Source organism: Littorina saxatilis, linkage group LG6 (genome assembly GCF_037325665.1).
Source record: "Littorina saxatilis isolate snail1 linkage group LG6, US_GU_Lsax_2.0, whole genome shotgun sequence".
Classification (NCBI taxonomy): Eukaryota; Metazoa; Mollusca; class Gastropoda; order Littorinimorpha; family Littorinidae; genus Littorina; species Littorina saxatilis.
Window position 1 is genome coordinate 48,392,007 of NC_090250.1, and position 22,784 is coordinate 48,414,790.

At 46.3% G+C, this 22,784-nt stretch overlaps 1 protein-coding gene and 1 long non-coding RNA gene across 2 annotated transcripts in view; one reads left to right on the forward strand and one right to left on the reverse strand.

The window, feature by feature from the left end:
- Positions 1–21,430, forward strand: part of LOC138969407 (neurogenic protein mastermind-like) — a 41,612-nt gene extending 20,182 nt beyond the window's left edge. The window contains exon 3 of the mRNA XM_070342202.1: positions 17,212–21,430. Coding sequence (XP_070198303.1) covers positions 17,212–20,094 — 2,883 coding nt within the window. The 3' untranslated portion in view covers positions 20,095–21,430. The remainder of the gene's footprint in view (positions 1–17,211) is intronic.
- LOC138969409 (uncharacterized) overlaps positions 1–22,784 on the reverse strand; it is a 234,823-nt gene that overhangs the window by 2,305 nt on the left and 209,734 nt on the right. The window lies entirely within an intron of this gene.

The following is a 22,784-nucleotide window of genomic DNA, read 5'->3' on the forward strand; positions in this document are numbered from 1 at the left end:
CTGGGAATGGATGTACAGAAAAACCAAAATCGGTTCAGCGCTGCGCGCTGAGAGCACGCACGTGTTCAAAATTTTCCACGATTGTGTCCGGGGTCTACCTGAATATGCCCACCAAATTTGAAGCAGATCCATCGAGAACTTTGGCCGTGAATCGTGAACACACAGACAGACAGACAAACACACACAAGCCGTATATAGATATAGATATATTGCAACACTGGATCAAAACTGTCATCATCTCAGACGCTGATGTCAGTTTGAATTGCTTGGCCATCTTGCAAGAACTGCTGTGCATTAAAAGCATCAACCAGTAAAAAAAACCTTGGCCAACAAAACAAAACTTAAGGGATTTTAGGACCGAAGAAGTTAATAGCTAAAGAATGAATTATGAGTGCAAAGGTAAATGGACAGATACAAAAGTTAATCTTTTTGTTAAAGGCACGTCACTCTTTCCCGAGAAAACTGTCTCAGATGTGACCAGGTTTTTATTTTATTTATATGTAAAGGATAAGACATCCCTCCTCTTGGGTTACATACCACACATTACAGTGTTCCAGATGATCGAACGTGTAGCAAAGACCTGTACGTGTACGTGTAGATATTGCATCACCCGTGACTCATTTTCTTCTCCAATGTTCCAAATGCATGCTTTGTTTTGCTCCCACCAAGACTGCAGATCTTGGCAAACGGGTGACGTAAAAACTAGATTTGATGACGTTCCCGTACACGTCCTTAAAAGTGCTGATCTAGATCTTGCTATTGACAGTCTGGGCGCTCCATGTGGACAGTGGGCAGTGTTTATGAAGTCATTCTGTACAAGTGGCTTGTAAAGAAAGAAGTTCATCAAAAAATGTTAACTCACCACGGCAATTAAGCGGTCAGGGTGTTTATTTTGCAGTATAAGTTGAAAAATTGTTTTCTCTCATGTGAAAACCTGGCCCGATCTCAGGTGTTTAACCGAACTGTTTTCAGGAGAAGGAGTGCGTCTTTTAATACATACACATGTATAAATGATTTTTTTTTTAAAGCAACTAATAAATAAATACTTTTTTTTAAATACTTGAAGAGAAGTTGGTTCAATGGTCCCTCTCGTCTAGTTTATCAGCTTCTCTTTTAAGTAAGTCTTTTCCAACCAGGAACATGTTTGTTCCTCGCTCGCTGTCAGTGTCAGCGAGGGGAGTGAATTCTGTCACAAGTTGTTTTCCTACCGGCTCACGTCCGCGCGCCAGGGTCCCCTTTCCAAAACAAGCAGGACTTGCCTTCGTCGGGGGTTTGAACCTGACAATCCGCACAGCCGCGTCTCTCTGCTTGGCCCCGGCCTCCCCCTGTCCTGCATTCCTGGGGATCAAACTGCTTTCACTGCCCCCCGCACATACTCTTCTACCCCCACACCTAGTTTGACAGAACTGTTTAAGTCTTTCTTTTCTACGTACTGGATGAGCGCAGTTTTTAGTGCTCGTCTGGTTTTTACATTTAGTCAAGTTTTTTTTTCCTGACGTACGTTTGTTTATTATGTATATATTTATTTGTTCGTGTATTTCGTGTTGTAGATTATTTGACTTTTCGGTCAGAGGATTTTTACTGGACCATCGAACTTGGTCTGTGTTCATAGAACTAAGTTTCCCATCTCCCCCCTTTCCCTCGTCGCGATATAACCTTCGTGGTTGAAAACGACGTTAAACACCAAATAAAGAAAGAAAGATAGAACTAAGTTACATATATCAAACGAAAGGAAGTGCAAGGGACCTTAAAACAGTTCAACACTGTCTCGGTTGCGACTGTGCAATGATGCAGAAAACAAACAAGCAAACAACAAAGCCAACGACCAAACTGCGTCACACTTTGCTGTTCCGTCATCTTTTTACATTTAGTCAAATTTTGACTAAATGTTTTAACGTGGAGGGGGGAATCGAGACGAGGGTGTGGTGTATGTGTGTGTAGAGCGATTCAGAGAAAACTACTGGACCGATCTTTTTGAAACTTGACATGAGAGATCCTGAGTATGGTATCTCCAGACATTTTTTTTTCATTTTTTTGATAAATGTCTTTGATGACGTCATATCCGGCTTTTTGTGAAAGTTGAGGCGGCACTGTCACGCTCTCATTTTTCAACCAAATTGGTTGAAATTTTGGTCAAGTAATCTTCGACGAAGCCCGGACTTTGGTATTGCATTTTAGCTTGAACTTGAAGGCTTAAAAATTAATTAATGAGTTTGCTAATTAAAGTTGTCATTAATATCGATTTTTCGCAAACAGATTTAAAATTGATTGAATCATATTCTTCATCACATTCTGAATCTAAAAATATATACATATGTCATGTTTACTCTTATAATGTGATCACAATTAACGAAAATAGATTAATTAATCTTACGATTAAAATTTAAGAAATCGATCCAAAAATGATTTCATCTTATTCTTTATCATTTCCTGATTCCAAAAACATATAGATATGATAGGTTGGATTCAAAACAAGCTCAGAAAGTTAACAAGAATACAGAAAAGCGCGTTTTCCTGCTTAGCACAATACGCTACCGCGCTAATCTGGCGTGTCAATATCACTACGTTTTGCACGTGGGAGGTGAGCGATTTCCTTCACGCGGGGATTGACGAAGCTGTTCTGTCTTGGTGAAAAAATACAGTGCGTTCAGTTTCATCCCGTGACGGTTCGACAGCTTGACTATATGTAGTAATTTCGCCTTACGTGACTTGTTGTTATTTGATTTGCTTGTCACGTTGCACCTTTAAAAAAAATAAACCTGTGCCTGTACCTGTGTGTTTATTGATAAAGCCGCGCCGTGCCCAAGGTTGTGAAAATAACAATGGGACTGACTACAAAGCCTCCCTCAAGTCGCGGCAGATATGGGACCTGTTTCTCCTTTCCTTTCTTCGCAGGACAGGAGGATCGCTCCTCTGTCTCCATTTTGATTTGCAGCGCTCTCTCTCTCTCTCTCTCTCTCTCTCTCTCTCTCTCTCTCTCTCTCTCTCTCTCTCTCTCTCTCTCTCTCTTTCTCTCTTTCTCTCTCTCTTCTCTCTCTCACTCTCTTCTCTCTCTCGCTCTTTCTCTCTCTCTCTCTTCTCTCTCTCGCTCTTTCTCTCTCTCTCTCTTTTTCCCTCTCTCTTCCCTCCCTCTTCCCTCTCTCTTCCCTCCCCCCTCTCTTCCCTCCCCCCTCTCTCTCTCTCTTCCTCACGCACACACACACACACACACACATTTATGAGTGTAAGTAAGTCCTTTTCATCTTCCGCTCTCTCTGTTTTTTTCTGCGTCATTTCTCTATTTTTGAAAAAAGTATCGGTGATATGTTCATCCTCTGGCCCAGCCCTCTTCTTGTTGGGTTTTGGTTTGTCTGTTGCTCGGAAAGTCTCTGTCTGTCGCGGAGGGCAAGTGCGGACCCGGGGTATCGTATTGTGTGACGGGGAGGTGTGGGACACACAGGTGAAAGAGACACACTGTGTCACAGAGCTGGCCTGTCGCCTTTCCTGTCTTCATATCGCACATCACTTCGGAGGTAGCGACTCGCTACAGTTTGTTACAGTGTACTGTTCACACACAACGACAGTGTTTTCGGGTGGGGGAGCGGCGGGTTAGGGGGGGGTGTGATTTTGTGAGTCTCAATGATATGACCTTGACCACTTTGAGGAGCAAGGTGTTCACACCAGAGACTGTGGAGTACAAAGAATTGCACCAGATGCGAACACAGTGATTGTTGCAACTGTCATCCCCCTTTTTTTCCCTATCTCTTTTCTTCTTTCAACTGTCCACATGCGGTTACCCCGTTTTCACTTTACACCAGGCTATGTGCTAGTTTTTAGCCCAAAGTGTGATTATAATTATGACCTTCCTGGATACGTAGACCGCCATTGAGATTGTAGGAAACAAACGGAATATCGGTGCGTTGTGGGGGGAGGGGGGGGGGGAGGGGGGTATATTATAGTGACTGTGACTTTCCACAAGCCCATATCCGATGGAGAAAGATAATTTAATCCTAACGGGAGTGATTATTCGTACCTGCAGGCAGCCGCATGTTGTATGGTGTGTCGTCCGACAAGAATGTTAGCAGTCGGTATCTGCAACCTTACTTGCATCGCATGGGTGACTGTATGCCACCCCACACAGCGTCAGTTGCCAACAGTATGTGTGTGTAAGTGTTTTCGATAAAATATGCGTCGAATGCTTAAATATCAAACGTTCTATCAATCCGATGTACACAGATATGGTTGGCACAAAGCGTCAAAATCACCTAAAATAAAGGCCTTGTTATCAAGCTGATGGCCTTATCCAAGCAGTCAGCTACGCATGAAATCTGTGAAAGTGTCGTTTATATGTATATGTACAAACGATACAAAAGCCTATTATTTTTTCACATAATATGTGAATACAACAACTTTGACATTTTCTCTGTGCTGAAAGAAAAGACCACCTTCCGGTTTTTATGTGGAGCGAGCTTAAAATTACCACCAGGCTTATTGTTAAATGACAACGTCCAGTGCATGTACTATGTGTCGATTGCACGCCAACTTAGCGCAGTGGTAGTAGGAAAAATGCTGCCTCAGCAAGTTGGTGTAATAAAGTAGAAAGGGACCTGTGTTACACGATAGCCAACGAGGCTGGTTGTTGCGAACAGTCAGTGTTCATTTTGCAATTTGCAATTCAGAGAAAGAGAAACCCCCCTTTGACAAAGACCTCCGGCGAGAGTGGTGACGACTGCATATTGCCGTGTTGTGTTGCTCAGTGTGAAGTGTTGATAGCGGGCTTGTGTTCAACGCCGATAACACGCGCCCGATGAGATTACTGGCTTTTTATAAAAGAAACGCTACTTCCCATGTAAACAGCGGAACACTCTTGGGCATCACCATGGATTTGTCGAAGCTGCTAAGCGAGGAAAGAGCATCCTTCTATAGTGGAAAAAACCCTTTAAGACCTTAAACAAATCTGAGAAAATATGTTTTCGAAGAAGGGGGTACTTTTACAAAGGTTATGCGAGGAAAGAGCATCCTTCCACAGTGAAAAACCCCACCTTTTAAGACCTTAGAAATATGAGAAAATAAGGTCTTTAAACAGAGGTTATCATTACATCAACAGAAAATAAGGTCTTTAAACAGAGGTTATCATTACATCAACAGAAAATAAGGTCTTTAAACAGAGGTTATCATTACATCAACAGAAAATAAGGTCTTTAAACAGAGGTTATCATTACATCAACAGAAAATAAGGTCTTTAAACAGAGGTTATCATTACATCAACAGAAAATAAGGTCTTTAAACAGAGGTTATCATTACATCAACAGACAATAAGGTCTTTAAACAGAGGTTATCATTACATCAACAGAAAATAAGGTCTTTAAACAGAGGTTATCATTACATCAACAGACAATAAGGTCTTTAAACAGAGGTTATCATTACATCAACAGAAAATAAGGTCTTTAAACAGAGGTTATCATTACATCAACAGAAAATAAGGTCTTTAAACAGAGGTTATCGTTACATCAACAGAAAATAAGGTCTTTAAACAGAGGTTATCATTACATCAACAGAAAATAAGGTCTTTAAACAGAGGTTATCATTACATCAACAGAAAATAAGGTCTTTAAACAGAGGTTATCATTACATCAACAGAAAATAAGGTCTTTAAACAGAGGTTATCATTACATCAACAGAAAATTATGAGAAATAAGACCGCACGGTTGGCCTAGTGGTAAGGCGTCCGCCCCGTGATCGGGAGGTCGTGGGTTCGAACCCCGGCCGGGTCATACCTAAGACTTTATAAAATTGGCAATCTAGTGGCTGCTCCGCCTGGCGTCTGGCATTATGGGGTTAGTGCTAGGACTGGTTGGTCCGGTGTCAGAATAATGTGACTGGGTGAGACATGAAGCCTGTGCTGCGACTTCTGTCTTGTGTGTGGCGCACGTTATATGTCAAAGCAGCACCGCCCTGATATGGCCCTTCGTGGTCGGCGTGGCGTTAAGCAAACAAACAAACAAACAAATGAGAAATAAGGGTCTTAAAAAGGAGGAAGTCTTACATTAGGGCGTCTTAAAAAAAAAGGGGGGGGGGTGCACTGTACTCAGACTCGTTCCATGTGGCAATGTCAGAGTGAGAGTTCAACAGGAAAGTTCGCTACGCACAGAAACCAGCCAGGCTGTAGAGGTTTGGTACAGTGGAACACCCCCTTTTCAAGACCCCCAATGTAAGACTTCCTGAAATGAAAGAAATGAAATGACTTCCTCCCTTTTAACACCTTGCTTTTTCACATTTTCTCTTCACAATCTCTGTAAATTTATCTCCATTTTAAGACTCCCGCCTTTTTAAGACCTGATTTTCTCAGATTTGTGGAGGTCTTAAAAGGGGGTTCCACTGTATGTGTCAAAGTTGAAGGCTGCTCTTAGCGCTGGTAAGATTGGACGGGTCTATGTTAGTTTACAAGACGGGTCTATGTTAGTTTACAAGACGGGTCTATGTTAGTTTACAAGACGGGTCTATGTTAGTTTACAAGACGGGTCTATGTTAGTTTACAAGACGGGTCTATGTTAGTTTACAAGACGGGTCTATGTTAGTTTACAAGACGGCCTATGTTAGTTTACAAGACGGGTCTATGTTAGTTTACAAGACGGGTCTATGTTAGTTTACAAGACGGGTCTATGTTAGTTTACAAGACGGGTCTATGCAGTACAGTATCTTTAACACACAGCCGACGGGATCAGCGTGTTTGTTCGTTGTGTGCACCGCCTTGTGTTTGCTTTCGCCGCCTTCAGACAGCCAATGAGCTGTGGCTACTGCATCGATTATGAAGACGGGTCATAAATAATGCTGACTTGATTGCCGTGAACCCACAGTGCCGTGATTAGCAATAGCCCCTATTGTGATATGTTTTTCTCACAGCGTGTGCATATTTTTCATCTTTGTGTGCATAATCTCACTACTTGATCTGTTTTGATTTTGGCAACTTTTGCTACAGTAACATACTGGTTTCCGTTAAAAAAAATTTTTTATCTCGCCTGTAACGTTTAAACCACCATACACAACTTCATTAAAGATTGTTTTTATACATCACACGTAACACGAGTTCTTTGTTACTTGAGTATACGCATTTCATCAACTAGTCGTCTTCCCGTGTTGCTTTGTAAGGTCAATACACACTTTCTGCAGAGCTGACCACCGGTGGTACCGCACTTAGAGTGGCTCAACATACATCCGACATTTTTCTGACGTAGTGAACTGTGGGTACCGTCACAAGTTATAGGAAGGAACCTCATGCTGAAGCCCTTTCATTTTACGACAAAATAGAATAAAATAAATAATCTGCAGACCATTTCTCATGGTACAAAGCGATGTTCCGAATCAGAATAACATGCACCCAATTTTTGCATTTGACCGGGGTAAACTTAAGACTTGTGATAGCAACAACTCCCGTGAATTTTTTTTAATTTATTTTTTTATTTTTTTTAATCGTATGCATTTTATTTTTGAGATAGTGAACATATTTGTTTCTATCTGCTGCAAATAAAACTGACATGGTGTTCCGTCTATTCCGTTGAGCTGTCCTCGTTTTGCGGGATGAGATGTGTGTGTGTGTTTGCACAACTCGACGTGATGGGCCAAGGTAAATTATAAACAGCAGAAAAAATAATCTAGATAAAGACTGTAAATGAAGGGTAGTAAGGTAATTGCTTTCCAAAAATATCTGCCCCACATAAGGAGCGAGAAGATACCGGGCTTTGAAGCACCAACGCGGAGCTGCAATATTGTACGCAATTACAAATAAAAACATGAGAACTCTTGGTCAGTTGCTGCTGAGTAAGTATGATTTAGGTGGTAGAATACTGAGCTTGAACAGCTCTTCTTGACTGATGAAAAAACAAAGTCTGTTTGCTGAGCCAGATGAGACGAGCCAACGTAAACTGTTGAAATGTCACTGATATTCGGAAATAATGTATGTCATGACACAAAATTCATTTGAATCTATGCGGAAGCGAAAGGCAAGAATCACGACTGCTGTGTATTTATTTGAATATTTATGGGCTTTGCTTTGCTGTGTGTGTGTGTGTGTGTGTGTGTGTGTGTGTGTGTGTGTGTGTGTGTGTGTGTGTGTGTGTGTGTGTGCGTGTGTGCGTGTGCCTGTATGTGTGTGTGTTTGTGTATGTCTGTATGTGTGTGTGTTTGTGTATGTCTGTATGTGTGTGTGCATGTGTCTGTTTGTGTGTGTGTGTGTGTGTCTGTATGTGTGTATGTGTGTGTCTGTATGTGTGTGTGTGTTTGTGTGTGTGTGTGTGTGTGTGTTTGTGTGTGTGTGTTTGTGTGTGTGTATGTGTGCGCGCGTGTTGATTATTTATTGTATTTGTCTCTCAATTTTGAAAGGAACAAGGGGGAAGAGGACGGAGAAGGGGGGGGGGGGGGGGGGGGGGGGGGTCACTTAAGTGATAGTGACACTGACAGGGAGTCGAATGTTATACAAATATTGTTGGTGACAATCAGTCCTGCGCGTGTCAAGGGCTGTGTACCACGCGAGCTCCAATAAAAAAAAAAACCACTGAAACACGCGCGCGAGCTTCAAGAGAACCTTTAACTCACCTTGTCAGACATTCGGTCCCCCTAACGCACCAAACTGTCCGCCCCCCCCCCCCCTCCCTGTCATTTCAGTCTCACTTGTTGTCCTGTGTATACCAGATTACCATGGAGACAAACATATTTTTGTCAACATTATATTCACACGTAAAAAATGTATAGGTGTGTTTATTCCGCTATTTTATTTTGTTCGAACTTATTTTGGACGGGGAGGGGGGAGGCCAGCCTGCAACTGTTGCCCCCACCCAACCCACCCTTCCCCACGTGTCTGTCTTTCAACTGATCACCCAGTGTCTGACCTGTCTAAAAAAAAAAAACCGCCTCCGCGTGGAGGGGTTTTGCTGCCCGCCCCGTGAAGATATTAAAGAGGGAAAATGTTCTCTGCTCGCGCGGTAGCTAGCAGGATGTCTGTGAAGTGTGATGGTGCGGTGCACACCACAGTGGTGCACACTGCGTGACACTGAATGTTGCCAACGTCACTGACTGACGGGGAGCGTTTTGTTTTGACAGATGACGTGTCAGGGACTGTCGCTCTAACTGTCACAACCGTCAACAGCCGTCCCGCACAAACACAAGTGTTACGCACCTCAGATCAAACATGACAGGACAAACTTCAAACGGAAAACAAGACAGTGAGAGACATAATCATAGCAGGTGGCTCATCTTTGCGACAAACAACCCACATTGGGTGGGTGTGGGGGGTAGGTGGGGGGGGGGGGGGGGAGGCGATGGTAAGAGGGCTGGGGGCGGGGGGGAGGAATAAGGCGTAGTAGAAAATTACGCACAGTTCCAAGTCCCCTGTGTGCAATTTTAACATAAAGGAAGTGCTTAATTCAAAGTGCTGAATAAAAAGCAAAGATAGTTATTTTACTGCTTGGGGAAAGGGGGGGGGGGGGGGAGAGTGCGCACCAAGGGCCTTCAAGAAAGTCCAGTCCAAATTTCGCTGAGGGCAGTTTTTATGTGAATACGCGCTCAATTCTAAGAGCTGAGTAAAAGCACAGATTTCACTGCTAAATAAACTTGGCCAAAAAATTATTGCAACAAATTTCAACCCCAAATTAAAGCATTAATCCCCGTGTCATTTCATTAAAACTTTATATACCAGAGAAGGCCGTTTACGTAACGGCCTTAACTGGCATATACAGTTTTAATTGTTTGACACAGGAATTAATGCTTTAATTTGGGTTTGAAATTTGTTGCAATAATTTGTTGGCCAACTTTATATTCCGTAAAAGACAAGTGGAAAAAAACACACCATGACAGGTGGCTCATATTTTCGGATCAAAAAGAAAACAGGCAGAGTTGGAAAGGAGGTGGGGGGGGGGAGGGGGGTAGGGAGCGTCGAGGGGGGGGGGGGGAGGCACCGATTCGCCGAGGGTCCAGAAGAAAGGGGCAGAAGCGGGGTGCGTGTTGCGTTATCAGTACAGATTTACAGTCTTACAGGCGGTAAACACGAGAGGCGGCAGAAGGCAAGGAGGAAAAGGGCCTGCTGCATTAGTGGTAATGAGATCGCGGAGCAGTAAAGCGTTATTGTCCCTCTCCCCTTCCCCTTTTCACGACCCGGGGGAGGGGAATACACCTTTGGTTGCGGCGCCTCGGTGCTGCTGTGCCGGTCCCCCAACTGTGGCAAAAGCATCACGCTGTACCGACGTGAAGATTAATTAATAATGATCATCTATGCCCCGTTACGTCAGCGTTGTAAAATGTACCAGGTCTGCTTTTCGTGTGAATTTTTGAGCCATGACGCATGGTGAGAGAAAAGTGTAGCACGTACAAGTACACGCGAGCACGCACGCACGCACGCACGCACGCACACACACACACGCACGCACGCACGCACGCACGCACACACACACACACACACACACACACACACACACACAGACACTTCTCCCAGAAATGAAAACAGTATATATAAAAAAAAAAACGAAAAAGAAAGTGAAAAACGATTGGGTTTGAAGCTGCTTGCGAGTGTAACGAGTGGGGGCGAGGGGAGAGGGGGGGGGGTCTATCAAACTCCTCACCCCTACAACAGCAGTGACGCATCCTAATTGTTATCACCCCCGAACTACAGGTGCACACGCTTATCTGTCTCTCAGTCTATCTCTCACAACATGTTCACATGTGAACCCTCCACACTCATACAGCGCGCAACCCTGCATCTCTCTGTCCTCTCGACTGCATCATACTCTATGTCAACAACACTCGACATTTCAAATACCGTATCGAATGTCAACATCCGCTATCCGATAAGTCGGTGTGGATCCAATACTTGCTGTCCCATTCATCGCTTGATGCAACACTAAAATCTTTACCGTGACCTAAACGTGGGTGCTGGATTCGCCAACGAAATCACAAAGTTATATAGGGTAAAACACAGGCAAGCACACACACACACACGCTCACACACGCACGCACACACACACACACACACACACACACACACACACACACACACACACACACACACACACACACACACACACACACACACACAGAAAACGAGACATTCTCCATGTCAATTCGGTTGCCCCCTTTCGGTTTGATTCGATCAAATAAGTAGACAGATTTGATGATGACCAGTTCTGCGCCCAATCACACTCTATTGATATAATTTACTGTGATCCAAACCAAGGCCACGAAAGTGAAAGATTTCTTCCTTGTTGTGTAAATCGCGCTACATTTGACCAGACTTGTAGGTATCCTTCCACTGGAACCCCAGCGATGTACAGCCTGGCTGTTTTCTGCGCACATAATGTTTTGCTGACGTCACTGTCGTAACTGACACATGTGTCAATCTTCGACATTAATACAGGCCTGAAAGTGGCGAGTATTTTACTCGCCATGGCGAGTAGAAACAGGTAAATGGCGAGTAGAAATGTAAATCTACTCGCCAAATGCGAGTAAAATTGCTGAAACAAATGGTTGGTTTGGTGAGTAAAAATACAAAATATTCCTCTCTGGCTAGTAAATTATGAGAAGTACTAGCCAAAGGCCAGTGCCCCATTATGTGCACTTTCAGCGCTGTAATACAGACAAAAAATCCGACTGCACAGATCAGCTGTATGGGCTGTCCTTTTTTTTCCCATAGAGACTTGACGGCTCTATTTGGATTTCACAGATGGTTTAGACGAAAAGAAATGTATCGTTATCCTTACTTTGTGAAGGTGTACCGTACACAAGACAGATTAACACAAACACTCAGGTCATCATTACAGGTGAAAAACGATACGTACATCACAGCTCTAAGGTGCAAACGAGCAGTTCTAATTAAGCCGACAGATCCGCGTGCAGAGCGTTTACAAAAGACACATAAATACACACACCCGGGTCATCATATCAGGCAAAAAGACAATAAGTACACCGCACCTCAAAGGGGGAGAATGAGCCGTTCTAATAAAGCTGACATAGACAGTGTCAGGTCAGGCTTCCGTCGCTCACAATCAGCTGTGATAATGTAGGCCACTGCTCCCAACACCAGCATACTAATCGCCTCAACAAGGACGCCTTCCTATAAATGTGGCATAAAGCGGCAGCGTTAGGTGTTATCATCATCTGAAATCTTCATTGTCAAAACTCAGGCGCAGCGCTGCGCAAGTTATCGTGCAGTGATTGCAAGTGTGTCTCTGTCATAGACAGTGCCATTCAGAGCTTCGGAGCCTTGTATGCTGTCAAGTACAGCCTGGAAAGCTTACATATTCGGATTGATGCTACGCAAATAAGAGAGTTGTTTGCTTTTGTTTGGGTTGATTATTAAACACAGATAAACACACACACACACACACACACACACACACACACACCACACACACACACACACACACACCACACACACACACACACACACACACACACACACACACACACACTATTCAGCATCGATCTTCCCCACCCACACACTATTCAGCATCGATCTTCCCCACCTGACGTGTCGGCGGAGACACATACTATGCAGATTGCTACGACCTGTGTGCCGGCAATTTGTCATAACGGATCCCTCTCGTTACATTGTGAGGTCGCTTTGGCTGGAAATCCGATGACCTGTCACCTTCACAGCACACGATCCGTGAACCAGGAAGTCTTGTTGTTGCTGATAACGGCGACAAGTGTTCAAAAAAAATCTCAACTGTACTGCTGCGGCCATTGGGGGATTTGTTTATGACTTTGCACTTTGATCATAAAAAATATGGATCCCAGCAAACATTTGTTAAGGATTCCTTTTTTCCCCAAACCATGCAACATGCTTGCCTTATGTGCAGGTTGAAAGTCTTAGGCTTACTAAATTGCCCAACTGTCACCAGTGTCCGTATGTGACACTGGCATTCAACAACAAACATTGTGCACAGGGAGTCGCCAAGCTGTTGATTTTGGTCTGTCTGTGTATGGACGGGCGCTGTGGCGTGGCGGTAAGACGTCGGCCTCTTAATCGGAAGGTCGAGGGTTCGAATCCCGGCCGCGGCCGCCTGGTGGGATAAGGGTGGAGATTTTTCCGATCTCCCAGGTCAACTTATGTGCAGACCTGCTAGTGGCTTATCCCCCTTCGTGTGTACACGCAAGCACAAGACCAATTGCGCACGGAAAAGATCCTGTAATCCATGTCAGAGTTTGGTGGGTTATAGAAACACGAAAATACCCAGCATGCTTCCTCCGAAAGCGGCGTATGGCTGCCTTAATGGCGGGGTAAAAACGGTCATACACTTAAAATTCCACTCGTGCAAAAACACACACGAGTGTACGTGGGAGTTTCAGCCCACGAAGCAAAAGAAGAAGAAGAAGGTATGTGTTCACGTGGAAGAAAGCTTTTTATTGTATCCCATGTAAAAGCCTGTATAGAGTTGTAGTGGTGTCATGGCGATCTTAACAACAGGCCTGTAGTAGAGAACACTAAGAGTGGTGTGCAAGATCGGTTCTATGTGTGAAGAAAATCACAAATAACACTGTAACAGGCAAAGTTTGACAGTGATATCCTCCACGCTTTTAGAGCGCTAACCAGAGATATAGCGTGACATAGCAAAGTGTGTTGCACGCACTGTGAATTCAGCTCACTGACCGGGAATAGTTGATGTTGTAAATCGCAACTAGGGTATTGTTATATTTAGTCAAGTTTTGACTAAATATTTTAACATCGAGGGGGAATCGAAACGAGGGTCGTGGTGTATGTGCGTGTGTGTGTGCGTGTGTGTGTGTGTGTGTGTGTGTGTGTGTGTGTGTCTGTGTGTGTGTGTAGAGCGATTCAGACTAAACTACTGGACCGATCTTTATGAAATTTGACATGAGAGTTCCTGGGTATGAAATCCCCGAACGTTTTTTTCATTTTTTTGATAAATGTCTTTGATGACGTCATATCCGGCTTTTCGTGAAAGTTGAGGCGGCACTGTCACGCCCTCATTTTTCAACCAAATTGGTTGACATTTTGGTCAAGTAATCTTCGACGAAGCCCGGACTTCGGTATTGCATTTCAGCTTGGTGGCTTAAAAATTAATTAATGACTTTGGTCATTAAAAATCTGAAAATTGTAAAAAAAATAATAAAAATTTATAAAACGATCCAAATTTACGTTTATCTTATTCTCCATCATTTGCTGATTCCAAAAACATATAAATATGTTATATTCGGATTAAAAACAAGCTCTGAAAATTAAATATATAAAAATTATTATCAAAATTAAATTGTCCAAATCAATTTAAAAACACTTTCATCTTATTCCTTGTCCTTTCCTGATTCCAAAAACATATAGATATGATATGTTTGGATTAAAAACACGCTCAGAAAGTTAAAACAAAGAGAGGTACAGAAAAGCGTGCTATCCTTCTTAGCGCAACTACTACCCCGCTCTTCTTGTCAATTTCACTGCCTTTGGCATGCCATGAGCGGTGGACTGACGATGCTACGAGTATACGGTCTTGCTGAAAAATGGCATTGCGTTCAGTTTCATTCTGTGAGTTCGACAGCTACTTGACTAAATATTGTATTTTCGCCTTACGCGACTTGTTACACTTTACCACTGTCCTTGGACATTGAGGGGTTGTCCAAGTAATCGGCCGGGAGGAAGGAAGCCCGGATAGATGCGACAGGAAAGCACTTAACAGGTAAATGGAATAAGCATTCGAATATCGCTAGAGTGTTTATCGCATAAGTTGAATCGACTAACACTGTAAACTGTAAACATAGCAGACAGATATCTAAGACAAGATGTCCGCTATTTATGTTGTGCAGTGCGTCGTATAACCGGTCTGAGAGAGAGATAGTGTCCAGATGACAAGTGTGAAGGATTTGAGAAGCCGCCAAAGTATCATAACTCTATAGACCAGCATAGCTGAAATTGTTATTGCAAGGTTATGTTTGTCCGTATAGTTGGACCATAGAGGTCACAGGACGAAAGGAACTGAGTAGACCGAGGTCGCCAGTGGAAGGAATTAGTATTCAGATACATTTCCTAGTGAACGACCATAAACGCTGTGTAATTCTGTGTATGAACAGAGTTAAAATATGTCTATAAGATCTTAATTACGTAAGACATAATGAGTGTTTAGTAGGTAGAGTAGACGGTGATTTGAGTCTGCCGGAATATGAACTGTAACTGTTTTTCTGACTACACACAAGCCGTGATTCGATACCAGTACAGTAGATGTCGTGTGCCTGTGAGTTCACGGACTGTTTGTGTATTTCGCTACATAAGTGAAGGGTGTAGGGTTTTGTTATTGAATTTGTGCACGAGATTGTAATCTCGCTTTGTTTTTGCATTCAAACCTGTGAGTACCCAATTTTTGAATACCTAACATTTATGTTCGACGTTCATGATTGTGTGACGGTATTTTTGTGTGTATGTTTGTCATACCTGTATAATACAGTGGAAGGAACTTACATTTGGAGTTGTGTTTGTTCTTGTATGATAGCGAACTAGCGCATTTGCATTCATTCACACTATGGATCGAAAGGTATACAAAACGTGCGAAGCGATCAAAATATGTTATATTAGTGGGAGAAAATCTGTGAGACAGAACATCTGGCATGTTACCTTCTGGTACGTTTAGGTTTCATTCGGTAAAATACCAGAAATGATTAGTACCACACAGCACTTTTGACAGTGTGTAGAAAGTGGATCTAGCAAAAGAAGGCAGTACAGGAGAACAGTTACGTGTTTTTTTTTCTCTCGGACACAAGCAGTTGCTAACACTGTTTTCTTCTGCGTAACGGGTCTCTGTGTGTTTGTGTACCTGTGCTGCCATGTGCCCCTCCGCTTTACCTGCCCCCCCCCCCCCCCCCTTTTCACCCATCCCATTCCCCTTCCTCCAAAGCTGGCGTGGCGCTGTCTCCGTGTGTTTGTCTCCTGCACACACCTCGCGCTTCCCCCCTCTGTGACGTCACGACTATTCCATTCATCCGCGACTTGCAGAGACTTTCGTCTTTTTCCCTCCCTTCTTTTGTATTGTCTCTCCCTCTAGTTTCTCTACCCCCGCTCTCTCTCTCTCTCTCTCTCTCTCTCTCTCTCTCTCTCTCTCTCTCTCTCTCTCTCTCTCTCTCTGTCTGTCGTCCAGTCTCTCTCTCTTCTCTCTCTGTCTGTCGGCCAGTCTCTCTCTCTCTCTCTCTCTCTCTCTCTCTCTCTCTCTCTCTCTCTCTCTCTCTCTCTCTCTCTCTCTCTGTCGGCCAGTCTCTCTCTCTTCTCTCTGTCTGTCGGCCAGTCTCTCTCTCTCTCTCTCTCTCTCTCTCTCTCTCTGTCTGTCGGCCAGTCTCTCTCTCTCTCTCTCTCTCTCTCTCTCTCACACACACACACACGCACGCGCGAGCACACACACACACGCGCGCACACGCGCGCGCACACGCGCGCACACACACACACACACACACACACACACACCAGACACACACACACACACACGCACACACACTGTTGCTATGAGAGCTGTGAGTTAACGCATGAGTAAGTGTGACACGGCGTGTCTACAGCACGGTGTCAGGCCCAGTGTGGTGTGACTGTGTGTCACGTCGTTACGCGGGAGATTTGTGGCAAGTTTCCGCTTGACATTTGATGCTCCCTTCACAAATTCACAGTGACCGCTATGATGTATAACTCCATGCTATTCTCACCTGCCACTCTTTTGTTTTTTTTGCCCCGTCTGTGTCCGCTCGCTGCCGACACTTATGTCACTCGCCGTGGATGGACCACGTGTGTTTGTTTTCTCTTCTCGCAGCGTCTCCTGGTAGACAGTCTCGCCAGTGTGTGTTGCTTGCTCAATGAATGACTCGGCCACGCTGACAGGCACAGGTTGTTCACTAGAGAAAAGGACTCTTGTCACTAAGATTCAAAAACAAGGTTAGAAACGCTTGCAAGTTAAACGGTTGGTGAAGGGGAGTGTTAGAAACTTATTGTCAAAAATGTCATGCCTCATTCGTTTTGGGAACTTAGGTTCTCGTAACAGTCAAGAGTCAGTGTTTCTTGATAGTATTAATACTTCGTGTCTGCAGAACCAAGGACGGTATTTCACGAGACACTTCTGAGAAAGTTTAAAAAGAAAAGTATGGTTTGGTCTACGAATGTATGTATACACAACATCTACAGTTTACTTTCCATCGGACAACGCAGAGTTTTTTTTGTGTTTTTTTTCTAACTCAATATTTACAATGCATTTTTGTGTGTGATTGCAGCAAAAGCTAAAACAGAAGATCGACGCCACCACCAACAGCGACAACAACGCAGCCGCAGCAGCAGCAGCAGCTGCAGCTTCCGCGGACAAGGCGTTCCAAGGCGAGGAGGGGGAGGGCGTAACGGGGGGCGGCAGCCAGGTGGGCAGCAGCACCCTTTCTGTGCAGATTGTACAGCAGATCTCCTCCCAGCGCAAGTCGCCGCAGACCATCCACACCAATGTGACAGTTAGCTCCACTCTACAGACCAGGTACCCTGCCCACACCCCCAACAACAACACCGCCACCAACGATCCCCACCACCATCCGCCACCAGACGGCATCAACATCCACACCTCCACCTCTGCCAGCCAGCAGCAGCAGACGCACGGGGCAACTGTCAGTGCCAACACCACCACCACTATCGGCAACCACAACAACACCAACAACAGTAGCAACAATACCCACAGCGGGCCAGCCAGCAACTCGGGAGCGGCGGCTCACTCGGGCAGCGAAACCAACATCCACACCAACGTAGAGTGCAAGCAGGAGCCCGTCGACGACGTTCAGTGCCGTGCGGACACTGCTAGCGCCCCTGGCGGTGCGTGCCCCCCAGTGCCGGACCTGCCATTTGATGAGCTGCAGCTCATTCTAGACAGCATCGAGAAGGACGACGACTTCTCTGCGGTAAACTCCCTATCTGCGGTCAACTCCCTCTTCCAGCAGCTCGACGACTTTGACAAGGTCTTCCACAAGGTAAAGACCCGCGACCTGAGTAATGGCGGTGCAGACTCCTCGTCTGTCTTCTCCTCGCTAGACGGCTGTGTGTCCCCCGGCCTCTCCAAGGCCACCGCACATTTCTCAGACCCCGTCAACGCTCAGCAGCACCCCCCTGCATCCCTCACACCCACCATGTTCGAACCTCCCCAGCCAATGGGCGGGATGGGGGGCCCCATGCGGCCCTCCCCCTCCCTGGTGGAGGCTACGGGTCCAGCGGCCGAGACGCTCAAACAAATGGCAGCCCAGCACCAGCACCAGGCCTCTGCTGCCCCACCCTTCCAAGGAAAATCCCTCAGTGACTCGCCTTTCTCAGACCCCTATGATCCCTTCGGTCGCACCAGGAACGGCTACCCAGCTGGCTACCCGAGTCAAGGCTACCCTCCGTCTGCCGCAGCCACTGCCGCTGGTGGGTACCCGGGTTATGGACAGAATGCAGGCTATGGCGAGGGGTCTCCTTTGGGGCAGTACCCAGGCGGCAAGCCTGACCTGGCTTCCATGGGCTATTCCCACACTAAGCCCCTAACACATTACCCGACAGACGGTCACGGGGCACCACCTGGGGTAGCGCCGGGCCACCACGGCGCCCAACCGTCTGCCCCGTCGTCCCTGCAGCAGCTGCAGAAGCAGGTGGCAAGTCACTTCAGCCCCATGCACATCACGCAGACCCAGCATGTGCAGCTTGCCCAGGGCCAGCACAGGTTGCAACTGTCACAGACACAGCAGGTGCAGATGGCCCAGGCAGCAGCAGCGGCCGCAGCGCAACAACAACAACAAATCCACCAGCAGCAAGGAGCCGCACCTCCTGGCATGACCGTCTCGCAGCAACAGTCGTTCCACATGACCGGTCCAGGTCAGGCTGGTCAAGGTCAGACACCACCAGGGATGACTATGCGCGAGATGCAGCTGATGCAGGAGAAAATGCGCCAGCAGCAGCAGCACCAGCAGCACCAGCAACAACAACAGCAACAGCAGTACATGAACCGCCCGCCCCCAGAATACAAGATGCACCCTGGAGCTCGCTCAGCTCCCGGCCCCCCGTACCAGCCCCCGAACACCGGTGGGGGGCACAGTGGGGGCGGGTCCAACACCCCCCTGCAGACGATGCAGAACATGGTGAACCAGACGCCGCCCTACCCTGCAGGTATTAAGGGGGAGGTCGGAGGTCAGGGCGGGGTCATGACCCAAATATCGGCCGTGCAGTCCATGTCGGCGGCGGTGAACACGGGATCCGGGCCCCACATGGGCCCCAGCATGGCACAGACGTCGCAGAGCATGGCGGCCTACCAGCAGCAGTCCATGCCTCAGCGACCCCCATCCTACTCGCCCCACGCCAACACGCCCACCCCTAATGGCATGTCCCCCGCCGCCACCACCACCGCCACTAACGCCACAAGCACAAGCAGCGGGGTGGGGGTTGGGGTGAGCGCCTCCCAGTCTCACCACCCGGCCTCCACGGCCAGCAGCAGCCAGAGCGGGTACACCAGCGCCATCATGCGCAACCAGCGACCACCCAACGTCAACGTGGGCCCAGAGGGCCTCAACATCTCCCAGCCCCGAGCCCACCCCGCACCCCACCCGGGCCACATGGCTCACTCCCATCCCCACCCGCCAGACGGGGGTTGGGGCCAGCGCGGGGCCATGATGCAGGCCCATCCGAGCCACATGCAGGGACAGATGGGACGGGGCGCAGTCATGGGACAGGGAGGCATGTTGCCGCCAGGTTACTCCCACCCTCACAGGCCCGGCTCGGCGGGTTCCGTCGGGGGGATGGGCGGGGCGGTGCCTATGTCGGGGGGTCCCTCCCCCGGCCACCCCATGATGGGAGGCACGCAGGTGATGATGCACCAGAGCGTGACGATGTCCCAGCAACAACAGCACAGTATGGCGGCCATGCGTGGCGGGATGCACCCCCAGGCCATGTCCTCTCACTCCTCCCCCTACGGCCTGGTGGCTCCCCCTGGCGGGATGCAGACAGTGTCGACCAACGGTCAGCAGCACGGGGGTCAGTCGCAGCAGCAGTACCCTGGCTCACTGCCACAGGACGACTTCATGCAGTTCCTTAGTTCGGAACAGTCGCACAACTTCGATTCCCTCAGCCCAGACTTGTTCGACGACATTCTCAAATGAGACAACTGAAAGTCTTTGCTGTGAACAATGTTCCAGTGGAATTATTTTACGGTTAACCTCTGAGAGCAAAAGCAAACAGATTCCTGTTCATCCGCGTACACAGTGAAAAATTATTGCGTCTGCCGCCGAACAGAAACAAGCGCTGTTAATGTGCGTGTGAACAGCGAACAAACTGCTGAACGAAAGTCTTTCTACCTGCTGGCAGCAAAGCCATGTAAAACGCAACTCACCTGTTTCTGATTGGTCTTGTACCTGTGCACAAAGCCACACTAATTATCTGTGGCAGTGCCCCTACCGTTTGTGTGCGCAAAGCCACATTACTTTGTACCTATGCCAGTGTCCCTATACCGTTTTTGTGCGCAAAGCCACACGAGTTTCTGCCAGTACCCCTACTGTGTGTGTGCGCAAAGCCACACAAGCTTTTGCCATTGTGTGTGCGTGCGCAAAGCCACACTAGTTTCTGCCCGTGCTAGTGTAGCACACAGTGTGTGCCAAGTCACTTCTGTTTCCCCACCTCACTCACCTGCAAGCACTGAACGCTGGGGACATCAGGGCCTGAACAAATCTAACCTGGCAAAGCCTGTGTCACTGGCTGTACTCGCGGCATCAACATTGTGCAGCTGATAAAACAGCATGCGAGTCGACACAGTATGATGAGAACATAATCGTCCTACAGCAGTTGCTTCATTGCAGAGTGTGTATATTGTGGTGTAGGGACAGGAGATACACATAACTCCCGATGTGCACGTGCTGTGATGTGAGAGTGTCACTTCTTTGTCATGATGTACTCCCAGTGACTTACATGGCGTATGTACGATATGCTGTGACCGTAAGACAGCGAAACAGTGCTTGACCAGTGTCGCCAAGCTGTCACAATACACGTGCTGCCCGCCCTTAAACTTAAAGCAAAACATAAGCATGTGTTATGTATAAACAAATTAACTGGGTGATGCCCAGTGCAAAAGTTGAAATCTTCCCGCCTGTACATTGTCGACTCAGTATTTTCCAATGAGTGCTCGAACCTTTACTTTTGTTGAAACGTGACCACGACCAAAAAATACGGTTTTCTCTGAACTTGAAGCCGTTAGTGACTTGAAACAGATGCTGCGTCGTGGCTGCAGATGTGTAGATAGTCCGTGTCCATAGTAACGTGTATTATTCTGTTGATATCGCAGGGCAGGATCACGAAGGAGAGAAGCGAGGTGCTTCGGTTAAATGTATACTTCGCCATGTCAATACTAAGTGTTGCTTGGGAAGAACAGTGATGTCAAAGTATTGTTTGTTGTTTATTATCCATGAAATGTTTTGAATGGTTCCACTGAATGGATACTACGGTTGTAGAGTGTTCTGAATTGTTCCATTGAATGGATGAGGCAAGTAGGGTGCTTCGGGCTGCGACGGGCGACAGCGTTTGAGATGCGGATCAAAATCTAAGACCAAAGTTGTCACTGCGGTTAAACGTTGTCTCCAAGGTGTGTACGTTGTTAGGAAGGGCTTTGACTGGATCTGGAACAGAAAGAATGATCGAAATCTACGCAAAAGGTAGTTTTTAAGGGACGTTTTGTGATGATGGAGAAGAGAGAGAGAGAGAGAGAGAGAGAGAGAGAGAGAGAGAGAGAGAGAGTGTGGAGAGAGAGAGAGAGAGAGAGAGAGAGAGAGAGAGAGAGAGGGAGAGAGAGGGAGAGAGAGAGAGAGATAACGAAGAGCTCTTCCAGTCTCATGATCTGACCACGTAGCATGACTGACATCGGACCACAGAAGATGGTATAGCAAAATCCTCATCGTAATGAAGTCTCCTGTCTTTCTTTTTGTGAACGTTTCATGGGTTTTGTAACAACGTGTCATTTTTGTTGCCAGTACTTAACGCGGTTGTCCGTCTTACACAATGAAGGTGAATTGAATTGATACAAAGCTCTACTCGTTCGAGTTGCACAGGTTTTATTGTCACAAACCACCGATCTGCGCAAATTTTGTGCAAGTTATCTACCTCTCACGTGACTCCGACCTGACGCAGCCATTGGCCAAACACGCACTTTCTTTGTTTTGCTTCAGAATGAAGACAAAATCGACGTTTTTGCAAAGATTTTTTTCTTCTAAGTTTGTCTTCACTGATTCCGGTCACAATTTCTCAATCATCGCAGACGAGTGTGTTTTCTGTGATTTTGTTGTATTTTTCTGACGGCTACAAATAACTTGAATTCCTGTCTTTGCTTTTTACCAATGTGTCTGATGGCTCTGTGGGCTTTTTCCGCGTGGAAGGTTGGTACAGATATTTCTAGTAGAACGTCTTACGACTGTCTCAAAATGAAAATAAAGCAACAAAAAAAGTAAGTGAACGGGTGAGGTAGACATGGGCTTTTTGAGCGGAGAAAAATAGGCATGTTCTTTGTGTCGCGGTTTTGAACATGTTAAAATCATTACGATACGTTTTACCAAATAAATACAAATTGCGAAATTACCTCAACAGCGTACATTTTCTCGTGATAAAGTAAAATCGTAACTTTCAGATATGTAGTCGGATGTGTGAGCTACAAAGCTAGCAGAAATTCTGCACTTTTCTTAAAATCAGTGGAGTGGGCACACAGTAACTTCTTAGCAGTTACGCATTCTGGGCACATCATCAAAATTCTGCAACACAGCTAGCGCGTTGATGTCTTTTTTTCTGTTGTGCTTTTTAGTTTTTCTTCTTC